The sequence below is a fragment of the Caloenas nicobarica genome, chromosome 25 (genome assembly GCF_036013445.1).
Source record: "Caloenas nicobarica isolate bCalNic1 chromosome 25, bCalNic1.hap1, whole genome shotgun sequence".
In the NCBI taxonomy this organism is placed as follows: Eukaryota; Metazoa; Chordata; class Aves; order Columbiformes; family Columbidae; genus Caloenas; species Caloenas nicobarica.
The window spans coordinates 1,591,233-1,609,723 of NC_088269.1; the positions used below are offsets into that span (position 1 = coordinate 1,591,233).

General features: G+C 56.3%; 3 protein-coding genes across 4 annotated transcripts in view; 2 read left to right on the plus strand and 1 right to left on the minus strand.

The window, feature by feature from the left end:
• Positions 1-8,608, minus strand: part of OGDH (oxoglutarate dehydrogenase) — a 32,089-nt gene extending 23,481 nt beyond the window's left edge. For both annotated transcript variants that reach the window (XM_065651610.1, XM_065651609.1), the window contains exons 1-2: positions 8,522-8,608; positions 5,207-5,456 (exon numbers count right to left, since the gene is read on the minus strand). In XM_065651610.1, coding sequence (XP_065507682.1) covers positions 5,207-5,428 — 222 coding nt within the window. In that variant the 5' untranslated portion in view covers positions 5,429-5,456; positions 8,522-8,608. The remainder of the gene's footprint in view (positions 1-5,206; positions 5,457-8,521) is intronic.
• Positions 8,609-10,514: 1,906 nt separating this feature from the next.
• On the plus strand, positions 10,515-11,811 carry LOC135998428 (interleukin-1 beta-like). Its single transcript, XM_065651614.1, has 6 exons — positions 10,515-10,567; positions 10,652-10,700; positions 10,784-10,973; positions 11,082-11,252; positions 11,355-11,500; positions 11,591-11,811. The coding sequence occupies exons 1-6, from the start codon at positions 10,527-10,529 to the stop codon at positions 11,801-11,803; spliced, it is 810 nt and encodes a 269-aa protein (XP_065507686.1). The 5' UTR covers positions 10,515-10,526; the 3' UTR covers positions 11,804-11,811.
• Positions 11,812-12,539: 728 nt separating this feature from the next.
• Positions 12,540-18,351, plus strand: CKAP2L (cytoskeleton associated protein 2 like). Its single transcript, XM_065651819.1, has 9 exons — positions 12,540-12,640; positions 13,418-13,484; positions 14,066-14,132; positions 14,456-15,234; positions 15,642-15,852; positions 16,686-16,841; positions 17,559-17,622; positions 17,845-17,989; positions 18,074-18,351. Exons 1-9 carry the CDS (start codon positions 12,619-12,621, stop codon positions 18,315-18,317), a joined length of 1,755 nt encoding a protein of 584 aa, XP_065507891.1. The 5' UTR covers positions 12,540-12,618; the 3' UTR covers positions 18,318-18,351.
• The last annotated feature ends 140 nt before the right edge of the window (positions 18,352-18,491 follow it).

Here is an 18,491-nt window from a genome sequence, read left to right on the forward strand (position 1 = left end):
ATGCAGAAGGCACCCACCTGCCCTGAATAAAGCTCTCCTGCTATCCCAGTTACACCACTATCCTACTTTCCATCCATTCAGATTGGTCCTCTTGGCATGAGACCATCCCGAGCGCCCCCCTCCCTCAGCAGCCGCGCTCAGGACGGGACAAGGGCTCAGCTCTCGAAACCACAGCTGAGCAATGAGCCCCAGCCTGGTCTCCAGCCTCTCGTTTCCTTGCCTCCAGGGCTGAGCCTGCCCTCTAAATACTCACAGTATTTGCTAAAAAATATTTTTGCCCTGTAATCAAATACACGTCTTCCTCTTTTCCGTGGTCTGAATGGCCTGAGACCCACGGACCAGCACAAACCGTGTTGTCCAGCCCTCAACCAGCGATGGCCTTTTTCTTTTCTTCTGTCCCTGCTTCAGTTTTTCCCCATCCTTTTGGCAACACCAGCACTACGCAGACAGCCCTGCGCCAGCTCCCCTGTGTCCTTAGCGAGGCAGATGACACCTCTGCTCCTGTCCCGTGTTAAAAAAAACAAAGCAAAGCCTCCAAAACAGCCCTTGACAGACTTGGTGTCACTTTGTGGCACTTATCCAGCACTGCCTGAAAGCATACCAGGCAAAACCCTAATTAATCGACTTGGAGAGGCCATAACGAGCTGGGGGAGAGACCGGCACGAGCAAAGTCCAAACCATGTCCTCCAGTCACGTTCCCACCCCATCCCTTCCCATGCGTGCTGAGCAATCGCAGAGGACAACTGCAAAAGCGACGTCTGCGTACCCGCACGTAGCCAAACCCAGCAAATCCCAGGTTTGCACCTTCGTTTCAGCCCAAGGGTCTCTCCAGGAGAGCCTGGCACCTTGCACACCCCTGAACCCCATCTCTGCGGGTGAAAACCAAGTGAAAAAGAGCTGTGAGAGGAGCTGCAGGGGTGTTTTGGGGCAGAAAAAGCAGATTTTGCAGGGTGGAAGGGACTGAAAACCCAACCTTTGCTGGGGGAGCACCAGCTCTCCCCCTTCACTGGGGCTCCTCCGGCTCCAGCACCCATCACATGCCCCAGGAAAACTATTTCCAGCCTGGATTTACCCAAACGCCCCATCACACGGCTGCGCAAGGTGATTAAATTTAGAAACGGGTCACGCTGAAGGAACATAAATGAAATCAGGAACAATTTGGCACCGTAACTGATAAACAATAGCTCTCCAAAGGAAAAAAAAAAAAAGCAGCAGCAAAGACAGAAAACACCCAACCTCATTCTGATTGTTGTGTGCTAAAGGAAGTGACAGAGGAAAAGGGGAAAAGCTGCTTTTTGTACAACCCTGACTTGTGGCCAGTGGCGAGGGCAGCCCAAGCCCTGTCCCCAGGGTCACAGTTGTCCCAGAAGCCACCAGCTCCTGTGAACGGGAGGGATGAGAACCCTGAGATAGGGAAGAATCCGTCTGGCTGCTTTGCTCAGTGGTTTAAGGTTGTTTAATGTAGTGGAAAATAAAGACAGGCAAGAATTTGCGACCCCAGGGAGCTGGGGGGACAGGGGCAGACCCAGGAGACAGAGGTGTTGCCTTTATAACCTCCTCCCTTCTGACATTCAACAGTATTCACCTCTTGGAGATGCACTTGGCTTCTGTCCTGAAAGAAAAAGTTCATTTGAAGCTCTGCAAACAAGGTGTGGCACCGGCTGGCTCAGCTCGGGCACTTTCACTAAACGCTTTATTGCCCAATCTAATTACAGAGTATTTCAGGCTCCCTGATAAACACTATAAAAACATCAGCTTTTAAGTTGCTGACGTGGTTTGGAATTCGAGAGTCACCTCTGGGGTTTCTGGTGACCCATGGAGGTGCCTGGGGAGCTCATGGATCCCCTGGGAGATGCTGAACGGCCCCAATAGTTACTCTGCTTCACCGCGGGGAGGGGGATTTTGCCTTAATCCAAGTGACCTGGAGAACAGGAGCTGAGGAGAGACCTTCTGATCTCTGACCTGCCTGAAAGGAGCTTGGAGCCAGGGGGGGTCGGGCTCTGCTCCCCAGGAACAAGCGCCAGGACCAGAGGAAACGGCCTCAAGTTGCGCCAGGGGAGGTTGAGGTTGGATCTGGGGAACAATTTCTTCCCCAAAGGGCTGTGGGGCATTGGAACAGGCTGCCCAGGGCAGCGCTGGAGTCACCATCCCTGGAGGGGTTGGACAGACGGACATGAGGTTCTCAGGGACAGGGGGCAGTGCCGGGGGTGGAGGAGACAGGTGGACTCGATGATCATGAGAGGCTTTTCCAACCTAAACAATTCTCTGAATCTCCCCTCAGCTCCTGTTCTCCAGCTGAACCCCCAGCTCCCTCAGCCGCTCCCATCACACTTGTGCTCCAGCCCCTCACCAGCTCCGTTCCCTTCTCTCAACTCGCTCCAGCACCTCAAGGGCTTTCATGAGGTGATCCCGCCACCCCTCTGGCCACCGTTTTGCGTTTTGAGGTGATTTTGGTGCCCCTGGTGCCGCCATTTTGAGCCCTGAGGTGATTTTGGTGCCGCCATTTAGAGCCCTGAGGTGATTTTGGTGCCGCCATTTAGAGCCCTGAGCTGAGGGGCCCAGAACTGCCCCCAGGATTCGAGGTTTTTCCTCCCCAGAGCCCAGCACAGGGACAGCGAAGCCAAGGGTTACACAACATGTTCTGCACGCACCGTGGTCACAAAACCTCTCTCAATATTAAAAAAAAAATAAAAATCAAAGCACTGGCATATTAAGAAGTCCACATTAAAGACCGTTTGATGTCCATATGTACAGGCAGAGCTGTACCCCTTTACATTTCTTCAACCTAAACACAGAGGCTGCTTTTTTAATTTTTTTTTTCCCAAATCTTCCCTTCTCCAGACAAACACTTCAGTCTATTTCACAGTTTAAACCACTGGTGTCTGCATGGAGGAAGTTAATTCGTTTTGCTCAGAGGGGACGGACAGTCGTGTCCCAGATCTTCCCTGGCAGAAGGTCTTACCCTCAGCAGGAAAAAACAGGAAAATCCAGAAAAGAAGAGGAAAAAAAAAAAGGAAAAAAAATAAAATATTAAAACAGATCAAAAAAAGAGGAAAAAATAGGAAAGAAAAAAAAACCACAGGAAAGAAAAAAACAAGTAAAAAAAAAAAACAGGAAAAAAAACAGGAGGAAAAAAAACAGGAAAAAAAAACCAAACAGGGACAATAACCCCACCAAAACAGGAAAAAAAACCCCCACCAAAACAGGGGGAAAAAAAAAAGAAAACAGGGGAAAAAAAAAGAAAGAAAACAGGAAAAAAGAAAACAGGAAAATAACCCCACCAAAACAGGAAAAAAGAAAACAGGAAAAAAACCCCACCAAAACAGGAAAATAACCCCACCAAAACAGGAAGGAAAAAAAAAAGAAAAAAAAACAGGGAAAAAAGGGGAAGAAAAAAAAAGGAAAATAAAATTAAAAAAGAAAACCCCAGCAGGAGCAGGCCCAGCCGGTCTCTGCTCCGTGCAGGCAGCAGATAAGCCCCAGCCAGGTCCCTGTGACACCCCGGCTTTTTTTGGGACCTCCACACTCAGACCCAACCCTGCGTCAAACGGGACGGACACCAAAGCTTCTCGGGGACGGGGTGACACACTCGGCTGGTTTGGTGTCACCCCTGGAGGTGCTCAAAACGTGACCACACAAGGCCCACAAAGCTGGATGTCACCCCCAAGGTGGGCGTCACCTCCACGGCAGCCAGGCTCCTTCCAACCTAAATTCTCCTCCAATTTCTTCAGCCAAGCATGCATGAGGACTGCCGACCTCCTCTGCCCACCTCCAGACGAGCTTGTGGAGCTACAGGGGCTACGTTAAAGAGGAGACAAGACCAGAAAAGATCCAGAGGTCTGGCCTCAGGACCCAGCAATCCACCTCCCAGCCAGCTGCCCCGCTTAGTCTTGATGGTTCATCTCACATCTGCTCAAGACTGGGCATGGTCTGCAGATCAAAGGGTATCAAACCACGAAGACTCTTTGCCAAAGACCCAACTGGGACCTGTCAGCGGGACGAGCATGGTGTAACCCCCACTCATTTTTAAGTGAGACTCCAGCACGGCGATTCAAGGCTTTTAATTCAATATCCCGCCGCTGAAGAACGGGGTTGCACCACACGCGTGTGCCTGGGGAGACTTTGAGCCACTATTTGACAAAAGGCACAACCCAAACCAACATACTTTGCGTTTGCTGAGTCGGTATTGCTTGGCTCAGCCGCCCGTTTGCCTCGAAAGCAGCAGAAAGTCAACACTTTTTGTGAAAATCCAGCTTTGATCCTACCTCAAGACCTTTCCAGCACCCTACAGGCTGTGCCTTTTGGATCAGTGCCACCAAAAACACGCTCAGCGCTGACTGACGCAAGCGCTGCGGCGCGAGATTCCTCGCTCGCCCTCCACTGCTCCTTTAACATCGCGTCCTGGTTTGCAAACTGTTCATGTGCTCGTGAATAATGAAAATCCCTGCTCTGCAGCAGGACGTGTATGAAACCGCCTTAAAAATCCCCTGGGTAATGCCAAAATTTAGTCAGCAGAGGAACGTTTTCCTTGAGAAATGCTGAGTATGGAGAAAAACGCAGTCGCGTTTTAGAAATCCTCTTCCCTGCCGGACTCTGCATTGAAGAACTGGCCTGGAGGAGCTTCAGTCCTTCAGACCAAGGCACATCTCAGCCCACCGCCAGGCTGGTTTCCCAATTTTAAGTTTGGGAGCAGCCAGTGGGAAATTTTCTGCCACCAGAGCCAGCCCCCTCACCCCAGGCTGCAGGTCAGCAAGCTGGCTTTATGCACTCGAACTCAAAGTCAAGCTTAACTACAGCCCATCCACCCCAAACATCCAACACCGCCCACACCAGAAGCACAAAGGAAACCAGACAAGATGCGAAAAATACCCTCCCTGCCTCCCCCCATCCTCCACTCCGAATAAATCCCAATGAGCCATTGGAGCTGGAAGAAATAAAGCATCGGGAGCTCATTGAAGGTGGATTCCCAGGAGATTCCTTGTATCCGCTTGTGATCCAGGATGCTGCCACAAGCCCACGGCATTCCCTCTGGAACGGAAAAATTCCTCTTGGCTCTTGCTCGAGGAATCGCTGACGTTTCTTTTGGGCAAAACGAGGCAGGACGATCCACAAATCCTCCTCGGGCCGTCGGCACTTACCTGCACCCGCTGCTCGGACACAGAGAGATGCAAAGGCAATAAAATCTCCTGGCAAGGTTGCTCCTTACCTTATGTACACTTTTGGGATTTTCCAGCCATGCATAATACATTTCCTCCACGTAGTTTGAACTAGTCCCGCTCAAAAAAGGCTCGGCAGCCACTGGTGCGCTGTAGCACCTGATTTGTTGAAACGTCCTGGGCGCTGCCAGCCTGTGTTGGGAAATTGTTTTTACAGTCTGTGAGGCCGTCAACGGCCTCAGCTTTGCCGCACAAGTCCTTAAGTTAAGCATGTTTGTCCCGTCGCCTCACGCAGTTTTCCTGTTGGGAGAGAAGGGAAAAGCGGGTTAGAAATAACAGAAGGAGAACGCAGAGCGGAGACCACCCCACCACTCCGCCCCGAGCACGAGAACCGGGCTCAGGATTAGTTTTAAATACAGATTGAGGCACCCACCCCATCCCACAGCCGGGGAAATGCTGGGCAGCGTCACCTGCCCTGACATGGGGGTGAAAAACAGATTTGCTCAGTGAGGTGCCCAACACCAGCCTCAAACAACACACATCAAAGCCACGCGCATCTTCTTATATCTTTATATTAATTGTGTATCTTTATATTATTTATACATATGCACCTTCATACAAAATACGGCATGTTCGATGGTGAAACGCAGCCCGGATTAAGAGTATAACACATCAGGCTCCCCCAGTGCTTTCCTCTTTAGTTCCTAGCCAACATCATCTCCTTTTCCAATAATAAATTCACAAAGTATGCTTTGATGTCGTCTGACTTTTTGATTCTTCCTCCGAGAATCCTCTTTGTTTGTTTTAAACAGGAAAATCCTCTCTACAAAACTCAGATTCCAATAGGAGTTGGACACTTTGGGCCTTTGAGCTCCCATTTGCAGCGATGTACAAGTTGAAAGAAAAGCACTTGCAAGCACCATGCCCAGAAGGGTGCCAGAAAAAAACGGTTATCAGCTGGATTTTAACGCTGAATGTCACATTTTCCTTCACATCGAGCTGATCCAGACCAGTGGGACACACTCCCCCCAGTCTGTGCAAGCCGCAGGAGAACTCTCCTCACACCAACCCAATTCGGAAGATTTTTCCGTTGCTCTTTCTCCCACGTGGAAGGTCTTGGCTTCGATTTTTGCTGCATTACTCACCCCGCGACCACTCTGCTCAGCCGAGGTTTTTGTGTTACATGTGCCACAATAAAGCTGTGAAGAAACCACCAACAGGGAAGATCCCTCGCAAAACAGAGGTAGGGTGGTGCAAAGCACCTGAGATGTACCTCCAGGACAAACTGCTTCACTGCTTCTCCTTAAAAACTCAGACCCAAGAAGGCAACGGAGTCAAACGACCCAAAGAGGGGCTTTCACCTGCCCAGAGAACCCAGAAAAATAACCCAGAGCTGATGTGAAACCTCTCAAAGGTCCCCCAGCAACCTCCACCTTGCAGCTCTGCATGTCCTGGGGTTAACGATGCTCCTCGTTACACATATCCGAACCCGAGGGAAAGCATCGGAGCCAGGTCATCTCCGGGAAGTGCCGGCGCTCAGATCCAGCTCTTCTCAGAGCTGCCCTTTCCACCGGGCTCCTCCCGCCAGAGGCAGCACCCGAGGCTGGACCTGACCCAACTGGCTGGGCTCCACATCCCCGACCAGTTTAATGAGCAGCAGCCCAATGTCAAAGCAGCTAACATGCGTTCACTGGATTAAAATGAATTTTCACAGCGGACAAAAAATAATTTACACCTTCATTACCGGCGTTTTGTCAGCCGGGCTTCCAGATATGCCATGCTGAATCTAGTTGTGGCCACTCAGCTACGCTTCCCACCTCAAAACGCAAGATTTTGGTCCAAAGAACCCAAGGAAAAGCCGGGATCACTCTAATTCAGCCAAGACTTCTCATAGATTTCCCTGGGTGAAGAAAGGAAAAGCGCTCATGCTTTCCACCCTGCTTTGTTCGCTTCTGCCCACAGTCAAACTGGGAGCGTAACGGGGAAGAAATGGCAGGAGGCAGGTGCAGGACGGCAAGCGCAGCATTTTCCCAGCTTACCCTGCTCAGATTTAAAGTAGCAAAACACACGCAGATATTTTAGATTGCTGACTGAAGCAGGCGTCACACGCAGGCACGCGTGCAGCGGGGAAAGAGCTTTAGGACGAAAGTGTCGGCAGCATCTTGGGCTTTGGTATCTGGTTTCAGCGCTACCGCTCAGCAGAGTCCCAGTGACCTCTCTGGAAAAACAGGAGGATTTATACCGGCGTTTCGCCCAAAATGAGCAGAATCGGCTGGTTCTTTGAGGGCCTTTCGCAGGAGTTGGCTTCCCGAAGGCATGGGCCAGGGCACTGTGGAGTAGGGATGTTTCTGAGATAAAATCAAAACGAATGCACAACAACCGGGACCAAGGACGTAGGAAGCCAAGGGCTGAGATAACCAGGGTCGCCCGGGAACAGCAAGTTCGTGCAGCAGTTACAGCCGAGGAGTTCAGGAGAGGAAGTTCTCGCGGCGACAGCTGGATCACAGCCCAAATTGCACCAAACAACAGGAATATTCGTAACAATTAATGGCTGGGAGAGGCGAGAGCGTACTGTTAAGCAGATTAAGGTACTAAATTTGAGCCCCAGCAGCCCGAATCCGTGACACCTGCCCCAGAGGGCAGTTACTGCAGAACTGTGCTTTATTTTGGGTTAAAACAGGAAGAAATTCAGCGCTAATGGAAGCAGCGGGGCTGGCGCTGCCCCCGGGCTGCTGGCCCAGCCGCTCCAGCACCAGGCCCCGGGGCAGCGGGAGGTCGGCGCTGACCCTCTCCGGGGCTGCACCGTCGAACCCCTCGAACCCCCGCGAGCGTCTGAGCCCTCCGGGGTTCCCCCGGGCGGCCCCAACAGGTCGGAGCGGGGGGAACCCACCCGCCGGGCGGGGCGGACGGGCGGGCGGGCGGGCGGGCGGGCGGTAGGACCCAGGGGAGCCCTGAGGGGGCCCCACGTGCGGGCGGGCGCGAAAAAGGGGGCAACGAGCCCCGGCCCGCCGCGCGCGACCCCACACACACAAGAGCGCGCGACAGGCCCGCCCCCGCTCCAACACCCGCCAATCAGCACCCGCGGCCACCGCCCGGGCTTCGCACCCCTCGCCGCCTATAGGAGTGGAGAGAAGCGCCCAGCCGCCTTCCTATTGGCCGCGCCGGGCTGCCCTTCTAGACGTAGTCCCGCCCTTCCCCCGCCCTGAGGCGCCCGGGCGGCGGCGCCAAGGACACCGGGGAGCGGCCGCGGCCCCCCTAGCACGGCGCGGCCCCCGCTCCCCTCCGCCCCTGGCTCTCGCCCCGGCCCGCCCCGGCCCACCCCGGCCCTGTCCCGCCGCCGGGCCCGGCCCCCCCGCGGCTCCTACCGGTACGCCCGTCCGCCCCGCTCGTGGCCCGGCTCTGACAGCGGTCCCCAGCCGCAGGCTGCCGCCCTGCCCCGCCCCGCCCCGCACGCTGCGTCACCGCGTCGCCACGCCCCCCGCCTGCCGCCACGCCCCCTCCCAGCCCTTCCCAAAGCGCCTGCGCGGCTGCGCGCTGGGCGGGGTGACCTCTTCAGGGGCGGGGCCAAGCCTGGGGGCGTGGCTTGGGCGGCAGGGACCAGGGTGGGGCGGTCGCCATGGTTACCGGGCGCGGCCTCCGCCTCGGGCTGGGCGGCGGGGCCTGGGGACCCCCAGAGTGGCCTGGGGACCTTCTGCTATCGCCTGAGGACCCTGCAGTGCCCTTGGGACCCCCACCATGGCCTGGTGACCACCGCCATAGCCTGGGGACACACACCACAGCCTGGGGACGCCTAATATGGCCTGGGGACCTCTGTTATTGCCTGGGGCTCATGACCATGGCCTGGGGATGCCACTATGCCCTGAGGACCCCCACCATGGCATGAGGACCCTGCCACAGTCTGGAGACCACCACCGTGGCCTGGAGACCACCACCGTGGCCTGGGGACACCACCATGACCTGGGCACATCTGCACTGGCCCGAGGACCCCCACCATGCCCTGGGGACCCCACCATGCCCTGGGGACCCTACCATGGCCTGGGGACCCCCTGGTATAGTGGACCCCATGGCCTGGGAGACCTCAGGCCTTCGAGGACATCCCGGCACAGGTGACAGCTGTCAGGCCTCGCCCCTCCACAGGTGACAGGCAGAGCTGGCCAGGGGCGCGGGCAGAGCTGGGTGGGCAGGAGGGGCCCGGTTTTGGGTTTGGTGGCAATTTCCTGCCGGGTGAGTCATGACCGCACCAGCCGAGAGTCGGCACGGGGCCGGACGGCGCTTTCGGGAAGTGAAACGGGCGCCAGGAAAACACCCCGACAGCCCAAGGCCACGCAAGCCTGGCCACGCACGTACCCGGCATGGCCAACGTGGCGCAACCACCAGCACCCCGGGTGGACACAGGGCGTCCTGCAGAGAGGGGACAAGGACTGTCCCCAAATCTGCATCCCCAGGGCAGCGCAGGTGGGCACAAGGGACTAAGAGGACAGTGGGGTCCTGCACCCTCGGATACTGGGGACAGGAAGGCTGACAGAGGGACATGGTGCCACCGGCCTGGGCAGCGCAGGAGGAAGCTTTGGGAAATGGCGGGGTGGCCACGCTTACGCCACCGGCCCCTTCCGGGGCAGTTGCGGTCCCCGGCCCTGGGGAGGTGACGAGGGCGGGCGTCATCGCGGCCCCCGCGCGATGGGGCTGGGCCAGCGCGGCCACCAAGGGTCAGCACGCGAGCACTGGCCCCACACATTGACCCCAAGCATCTCCCTGCTCTGCCCCATACGTTGGCCCCAAGCATCCCCCTGCTCTGCCCCAAACATCCCCCTGCTCTGCCCCACACATGACCCCAAACATCCCCCTGCTTTGCCCCAAACAACCCCTCTCCTCTGTCCCATACGTTGACCCCAAATATCGCCCCCACCCCACACACCAACCCCAAACATCCCCCTGCTCTGCCCCACGCACCAACTGCAAACATCCCCCTGCTCTGCCCCACATGTTTACCCCAAACATCCCCCTGCTCTGCCCCAAATGTTGACCCCAAATACCCATGCCACACATCGACCCCAAACATCCCCCTGCTCTGCCCCAATCATCCCCCTGCTCTGCCACATGCCCAGCCCCACAGTGCTGCGCGGGAGCATCCAGCCCCCCAGCCCTCCCAGTCTCACTAGAGGAACTGGGCGAACCCGGGAGTTGCGAAAGGTGGAAATCCCGCTCTGACAGCGCTTCCTTCCAGCAGCTCTTGAAAACCCGCCGTGCCGCTGCTGGGATCAGAGCGCCCAAGCCACGCTGCAGGCAGGAGCAGGAGCAGGCAGCCCAGCGCCGCAACACTCGACAGGCACCAGCAGGTTTCTGCACAGGTTTTCGCAGTCGGCAGTGGAAATGGCGTTTGTCCCCGATTTGGACACACTGGAGAGTGGCAGGTAAGAGGCTGTGCCAGAGAGGACGCTGGGGACACAATGCCACCCATAGTGGCCCTGGTGTCACCATCTCTCCTTTCCTTCCAGCCTGAACGAAGAGACATTTTATGGCCCAAACTGCCTCTGCCCACAGAAGGTAACACTGGGGCGGTGGGAATGGCCCTGGGACCCCGTGATGGTGAGGCTGGGGTCTCACCGCATGTCCCCTTCCCTCTCCAGAAACCCCGCCTGGACTTGGAGGTGACATCACCCGGGGTGGGCATCCAGGTGATGGCGGCCAAGGGACACCCCACCAGGACCTTTCGCCGCGCCGCTGTCCTCATGGTGGCCGTCACCAAGCTCCTGAAGCAGCCGGCGCACAAGGACTTTGCCGACAGTGACCTTGGGGACTTCCTGGATGATATTTTCGGTAGGAGGGGGTGGTGTCAGGGATGTCACCCCAGCCGGGGGATGCTCTTGGAGGATGCACTTGGACCCGTGTGTCTCGGTGTCCCCCTGACCATCTCTGTCCCCACAGAGCCCGTCTCCTTCCACCAGATCAAGAGCAGCTACGCCGGGGCACCCGTCTACCGCTACACTCGCTCCCAGTCCTTCGACATCCTTGACATCGCCCAGAAGTGCTTCGTGCTGGAGTCACCCACCCAGCTGGTGGCCCTGCACCTGCAGGGACCCTCCGCCGGGCAGAAAGGTGAGGGGACACGGTCCTGAGCCAATGTCCTTGTCCCGAGATCAGCTGGGAGCCACCCCACAGCCCCGGGACCACCCGTTAACCTGTCCCTTCTCTCTGCAGTGAAGCTCAACATTGCTCTGTACCGTCCACGGTCATCGCAGGATGGCCTGGGGAACGGGCGGGTGCCGGTGGCGTTGGGCATCAAGGGCTACCAGCTCTACATGTCGTGTGTGCTGAGCGGCACTGAGCCCGTGCTGCAGCTGGAGGTGAGCGGGGGGCTCCCACCGGCTCTGCCCCACAGCACTAGGGGGGGTTCCATCCCACCCTGAACCCTGTTTCCACCCCCTCGCTTGCAGGAAGCCGACATCAGGAGGGACATCGAGAGCGTGGAGCTGACCCGCTTCATCTTCTACCGCCTGGACAGCCCGACCGAGGGGACAACCCGCTTCGAGTCGGCTGCCTTCCCCGGCTGGTTCGTCTGCACGTCCCTGCAGCCCCGCCAGCCCGTCGGCATCACCGACAAGCCCGACCAGGTCAATATTGCCACCTACGCGCTGAGCGGGCGCTGAGGAGCCCCCGCGCCCGACCCAACCCAACCGGCAGTCACCGGTTTTCAGGCTGTATGTACCGAGTACAAACCCCCCCCGAGCTGGGACCCCCCCTTTCTCCCCATCTATTTCAGGTGAAATAGCAGCTCTGGGCCCCGTGGGCCCGAGTCACCCCGATTTATCCTTATTTATTGTGTCTGGCCAGCGCCTTTATATTTATTTATTGTGCCCACTGCTTGCCTTTAACTTACATGCATTTTATTGGAAATATTGTGGTTTTTGTGATCGGGAATGCGGGTATTTGTTGATGATGGAGATGGAAATAAAAGGTTTCCCAGGATGACATTGCTCAGGTCGTTACTCTCGTAGGGGTTACTGGTGTGAAGGGGTTTATGGAGAGGAAAATCCTGCTGGTTCGGAGGATCATTTTGCTTGGAAAAACCCCTCAAGCTCATCGAGTCCAACCGTTACCCCAACCACTAACCCATGTCCCTGAGAACTTCATCTCAGCGCCAGCTGCTCCCACACACGCTAATTGACGGAAACTGGGTTTAATTAACGGGGCAGCCGCTGGCACCGCCTCCTCCTTCCCCACCCCAGGCCCCGCCCCCTCCCCGCCCCCGCCCCGCCCCCGCCCCGCCCCTCAGCGAATGGGGCTGTCGGAACGGGCACGTTGTCACCGCCCCCTTTGCCGCCTCTGGCCAATCACAGCTCTGTCCTGGCCCGCTGGCCCCTCCCTCTCGGCCCCGACCGTTTGCCGCTCTGGTTTGAAGGACGCGGACCCGCCGGTCTGTGCTCGGAGCTTCTTGGCCGCGCTGGGGCCGAGCGATCGGCACATGGAGCGGGCAGGGGCGGCGGGTGAGGAGCTGGGGGCCCCATGGGGTGGGGGGTGCGGGTGAGGGGAGCGCCCGGGCCCGTGCGGGGCGGGAGGGGACGGGGAACGGCGGCCGCTGTGGGGCGGGAGGCCCTGTGGGGTGGGGGCGGCCCGCTGGGAGGGGCCTGCGGGGACCCTGTGGTGACAGGGGGTGGTCCCAGATGGGTTTGGGTGGCCCTGGGCAGGGGCGGCCGCGTCCTGGGGGGCGGGTGGGGGGAACAGGGTGGGTGCTGGGACTTTGGAGAGCGCTGGGGGGATGAGGGTGTTGTGTCCGTGCAGGGACTCACCCACGAAATGAGGGCGCTGGTGTGGTTTGGGGGGCCCGGGGGCGCTCAGGGGTGGCCTGTTGCTGTGCTGGGGGGTCGGTGGCAGTTTTGGGGCGGAGCATCAAAGGAAAGGGGGGGGGTTGGGGGGCAGAGGGCTGGTGGGGGGAGACTGAGGTGCCCCCAGGGTGTGTGGGCTGTCACCTGGGGGTGTGACACGGCAGGGCTGTCCCTGCCATGAGATGCCCCACGGCTGAACTGGGGGTGTCAGAGCTCTCCCGTGTTGAGACACTCCTCACTTTTCCCATCTGTTCCCCCTCTGGGCAACACCACGTGTGTGGAAACGCTCTGGGAACTCCTGGGAACAGCGTCGCCAGGCTTGTGTGGGGAGCGGGGGAGAGCTGTGAATGTAAAAGAATGTAAAATAAAACTCTTATCGACACTCCAAATGCTGAGGTTGTGGTGCGTGTGCTGAATTTTCCTCCCATCTTGTCGCAGAGGAGCAGAGGAGATGGCTCCAGCAGAACCGAGCAGCCCAAGAAAATCTGAAATGCTCCAGCGCAAAGTAAGTCAGGAGAATACTTGGACTAGATGATCTGTAAAGGTCCCTTCTGACCCAAATCACGCAGCGATTCCTAGAGGTAAAGCTGGATTCCCGGCTCGCCAGCGCTCTGTGGTTACCGACTGCAGGAGCTGAAGGATGGCTTGAGTGTTGACATTTCCTGCTGGTTGATATTGTCTCTTCTGGGTATTTTCTGAGTGTCTGTGAATCTTTCTCACTAATATAGTAGAAAGGAGAAGATTCATGATCTCTCTTTATGGCTTGGTACTGCACTTGTGTAGAATAGGGACAATATCCGAACTCTCCAGACTCTGTCATTACAGAAGAATAACTGCGCAGGCATTAATCTTCCCTAATGCTGAGCTTTGTTGTCAGTGGAAGCCATAAGATTATAACAAACTTTGATGTCTTGTGTTTCTTCTCTGTTGCTACTCAAAAGAAAAAGAATTAATATTATGTGGTACTTCCCTGACATGTCTTTGATTTCCAAAAGCTGTGATGGAGACAACCAGCAGCGTTTTAGGTACTGAACCTTTGCTGCAACAGCTGTTAAATAACCTGATACCTTATTTGACTTCCTACAGACTCTTTCTGAAGGACCAGACGAATCGTCTGAGTCAACCCTCAGAACCCGTTTCTAAACTAGAGCAGGTAAGCAGAAATCTTTTGAGTCTAAGTTTTATATTTCATGCTCAAAGCGAAGCCTGAGCACCCAGACCAGGGCGGGGAGGTCCTGACCCCGATGGGGCACAGCCAACAGATTGCTAAATAGCTGGCAATAAGTCAACTCGTTATTTTTCAGAGGAAATTAGTGGGGGAGACTCATCCTCTGCCCAGGTGCTGGTGGGTGTTTTGTTGGTGTCCTGCTGACAAGCGCTTTGCCACCACGGGCCTTCACAGAGACATCCCTCGGACGTCAGGGTTTGACCAAGCTGAGCTCTCCTCAGGGCTGAGGTTTCACTTTGTGTCTCCAGGTTGACAGGAAGAAGAAGGACATTCCCAAAAATGCGGAGAAGAGCGCTCAGGGCGATGGCAAACTCGGTGCCAAATCCACAGAACACACTGGACATGCCACTCGGCACAAGTCTCTGGAAACAACCCAGAGGGCAGCCGTGTTGCGTCCGAAACAGCCGACGTCGGGAGCCGTCACAGGCCCGAGGGACAGAATTAAGAGCCGTCAGGCTGAGGAAAAGCCGATTCAGGGTAAAATCTGGAAAAACGTGCCAGGCTCAAAGAGCGCATCGCAAAAACCAAGCGTTGAAACTCACCCGTTGCAGCCCTCTCGGTTTTTTACTGCTTCGACTAATTTGCTACATAAAAAACCAGGGGCAAACCAGGAAAAAACTGACACGGCAAGAAAGCCACTCGGCGTAGTTCCAGGGGCAGCTCTTAAGAACAGCAGTAGACCCCCCCAGCTGCAAAGATCTCCCCCAAAGCTGCCGGCCTCCAGCAGACCTCAAGGGACCCTAAACCCGAAATCCAGCCTACAAGCGGGTGGCACGGTGCGATGGCAAAACCCCGCAGTGAAAGGGGGGGCTGATAGGAAGGAGGCGAAGGTGGCACCTCCCAGACACGTGGCAGTATCTCGAGTGCCAGTCCCCCAAAACCGGCCTCGCAGCACACATGGCTCCGAAACTCCAGCAATTAACAGCAATTTTAGGAGTAGAAGAGAGGGCTTTAAGCCAAGGCTGCCATGGGCAAGTGGAGTTCAGAATGGGCGCGTTCCCAAGACCCCCAGGGCCGCCAACCGCAGGTAAGTAGCAGCTTGGCCAACTTCGTCCTCGCATCCAAGGGACAGCAGAGTTTGAAGAGTTTAACTGGGCAAACCAGCATCAAAGTGCTGGAAACAGGGTCCAGAGTCCCTCTAGCAGTGAGCTTGATGCCCCAGAAGACAGGGTGGGGATGAGACCTGGGGATACTCTGGCTTCCTCTCCCACCGATTCAGCAAGCTGGAAGATGGTGTGTGGCCACTCTCCTGTTCTCTCTTCAAGGCACCCTGAAACTTGAGAGGTTTGGGTATTTTTCCCCAGCCTAGAGCTCGGGTGCGTTTTTAGGACATGTGAACTGGTTATTCCAGAGCAGCTGAAGTGGCCAGAGGGAGATTCCAAGTGCTGGGGATCTGCTGGGTGGTGACAGTGACCTCTTGGTCTCCTTTAACAGGAAAGAGCTGGAGGCATGGGTGGCAGCCAAAGGCAGGGTGTACAAGCGGCCACCTATGGTGATGCTTCAGAAAACTGCAGTGAAGCTGCCCTGCAGAAATGTCAAGGAGAAAGAGAAGCAAGAGCAACTGGAGAAGCAGGAGGAACTGGAGCAGCTCTCCCTGGAGAAGATCAACAACATATTAACTGAGTGTCTGAAGCGTGTTGAGGAGGTGAGAATCACAGAAGCATCATAGATCACAAAATCATTTTGCTTGGAAAAGCCCCTCAAGATCATCGAGTCCACCCGTTCCCCCACCCCGGCACTGCCCCCTGTCCCTGAGAACCTCATGTCCGTCTGTCCAACCCCTCCAGGGATGGTGACTCCACCACTGCCCTGGGCAGCCTGTTCCAATGCCCCACAGCCCTTTGGGGAAGAAATTGTTCCCCAGATCCAACCTCAACCTCCCCTGGAGCAGCTCGAGGCCGTTTCCTCTCGTCCTATCACACGTAGGAAAAGTAAAAGTCCTGCTGGAGTTACGGATCAGCCTAGGGCACACAAGGAGATGTGCTAATGGGGAAAACAGAGCAATACTTGTTCACAGGGTTTGCGTGTGCTGTTGCCAGTGTCCTGATACCCGGCAGCACAGTCTGCAGCAGGAATTTCTGCAGCAGCAACCCCGGCTGGTTGAACCAGCTTGACGTGGGTCCCTGGTGGACTTTGCAGCTTGGGGTAGGTCCTTGGTGGCCCTCACAGTTGCTGCAAAGTGTCGCCTCTGGGAATGCCAATGACTAACCCTGCTCTGGAGTTTAGTGTCTCCGTTAGTGCCAGCACCGCGAAGTCTGTCCCTCACCATCCCTCTGCAACACTAAACTGATTTTACCAAGGGAAAAAATAGAGGCAGGAAAGCTGTTATCTGTTCACGGTCACATAGGAGACTTGCAAAAAGAACAAACTCTTACGACTCTCCTTTTCCTGGTGAGTGCTGGGAAAGCAGTTCCATGCTGAGAGCTCCCCTGGCGCACACCTCTGACACCTTTCTCCGGGACCTTGCCCTTCTTGTAGGGTGGCCAGGAAGAGGAGGTCTCTGCAATGCTGTCCCAGGTGCCCCAAGCAGAGAAATTTGCCAAGTTCTGGATCTGCAAAGCGAAACTGCTCACCCAGAGTGGCCCTTTGGACGTGAAGGAGTTGTATAACGCGGCAGCCGGCGCTGGTGCAGTGGTGAGTGAGGCACCGGGACCTGCCCCTGTTCCTGCCGCTGCGCCAGGAGGTGTCCTCAGGATCCAGGGGTTGGATTTGGGGATGAGTTCAGCAGCACAAGGTGTAAAAGCCATTTAAAGCTGCCTGTCCGGTTTTGTCCCATAGAATCATGGAATCATATTGTTTGGAAGAGACCCTCCAGATCATGGAGTCCAAACTTAACCTAAATCTAGTGCTACCCCCTGTCCCTGAGAACCTCATCTCTGTCTTTTCAACCCCTCCAGGGATGGTGACTCCAGCACTGCCCTGGGCAGCCTGTTCCAATGCCCCACAGCCCTTTGGGGAAGAAATTGTTCCCCAGATCCAACCTCAGCCTCCCCTGGTGCAACTTGAGGCCGTTTCCTCTGGTCCTGGCGCTTGTTCCTGGGGAGCAGAGCCCGACCCCCCCTGGCTCCAAGCTCCTTTCAGGCAGGTCAGAGATCAGAAGGTCTCCCCTCAGCTCCCGTTCTCCAGCTGAACCCCCAGCTCCCTCAGCCGCTCCCATCACACTTGTGCTCCAGCCCCTTCCCCAACTCGTTCCCCTCTCTCAATAAGAAGGGAAATTCTGACGCCCTTTTGCCACTGTCTCCTGCACAGGGTGTCTTAACGAACCAAAAACCTTTTCTCCTGTTGATTTGCAGCTCTAGTCTCTGTTCCCAAGTCAGACCTGGCCTCACCTCTGTTCTGCTTTCCCTGCAGCCCATCCAGGAGCTCAAAGAATTTATCTTTGATGTGTTGATGGCTGGATACCAGACATTGGAAGGTAACATGCACATCGGGGCGGGCAGGGAAGCAGTGTGGTTTCCAGTCTGTCCCAGCACCTCGTGTCCCTGTTGACTTTGGAGACCAAGTGTTGTGAACGTCTGGAATCCTCATCTCAAAAATGGGGCAGGATTCCTCTGGCAGGGCTGTGCCCGGTCCCAACCCATCACACCTCCCAGCTGCCGCTCTCTGCAAATACTCTGCCCTTTTCCTCTCCCATCAGGGGAAAATACTGAGCAGCCCGTTCCTTGGGAGCCTAAAACACCTTGTCCGAGCAAGAGGCAGCACGTGGAAGTGACTCCCTGCATGGCAGCGGGGTCCCGGACCCTGCCCAGCTCTATCAAGTTACTGATTAAGTCTGCGTCCAGGTAAGGCTGAGCTGGCAGCAGGCACCCTGTCTGTGCCAACACTCCTCTGCGGGATTCACCAAAAGGCTCTTGTCCTCCCCGCAGGGCGAAGGAGTTGCTGGAAGGCCAGGAGGTGAAACTCGTGACCCCAGTCCGGCGCTCACAGCGGATAGAGTGGGGCTGGAGCTGCTACCCGGAGGTGCTGCAGGAGCACGACACGGTGGTGTCATCCCTCAGTGAAATCCTGGAGGCTGAAGAGGAGACTCGTTTCTTTTTCCGGAAAAACAAGGCTTTGCCAGAGGTGCCGGAGCTGGAGGATTTGAGTTTGTATCCCCCGGAGCAACGCTGAGCGACTTGCGGTGGGATGGGGGCTGCTGGCTCTCCTGTGCGTGTGCTCCACTGACTTCTGTACTGATGTAAATGTGTAGGGGTGGCACATAAAATCATAAAATCAAAGAACAGTTTGGGTTGAAGGGACCTTCCCAGCTCACCTAGTCCAACTCTCTCAGCCTGTCGTCCCAGC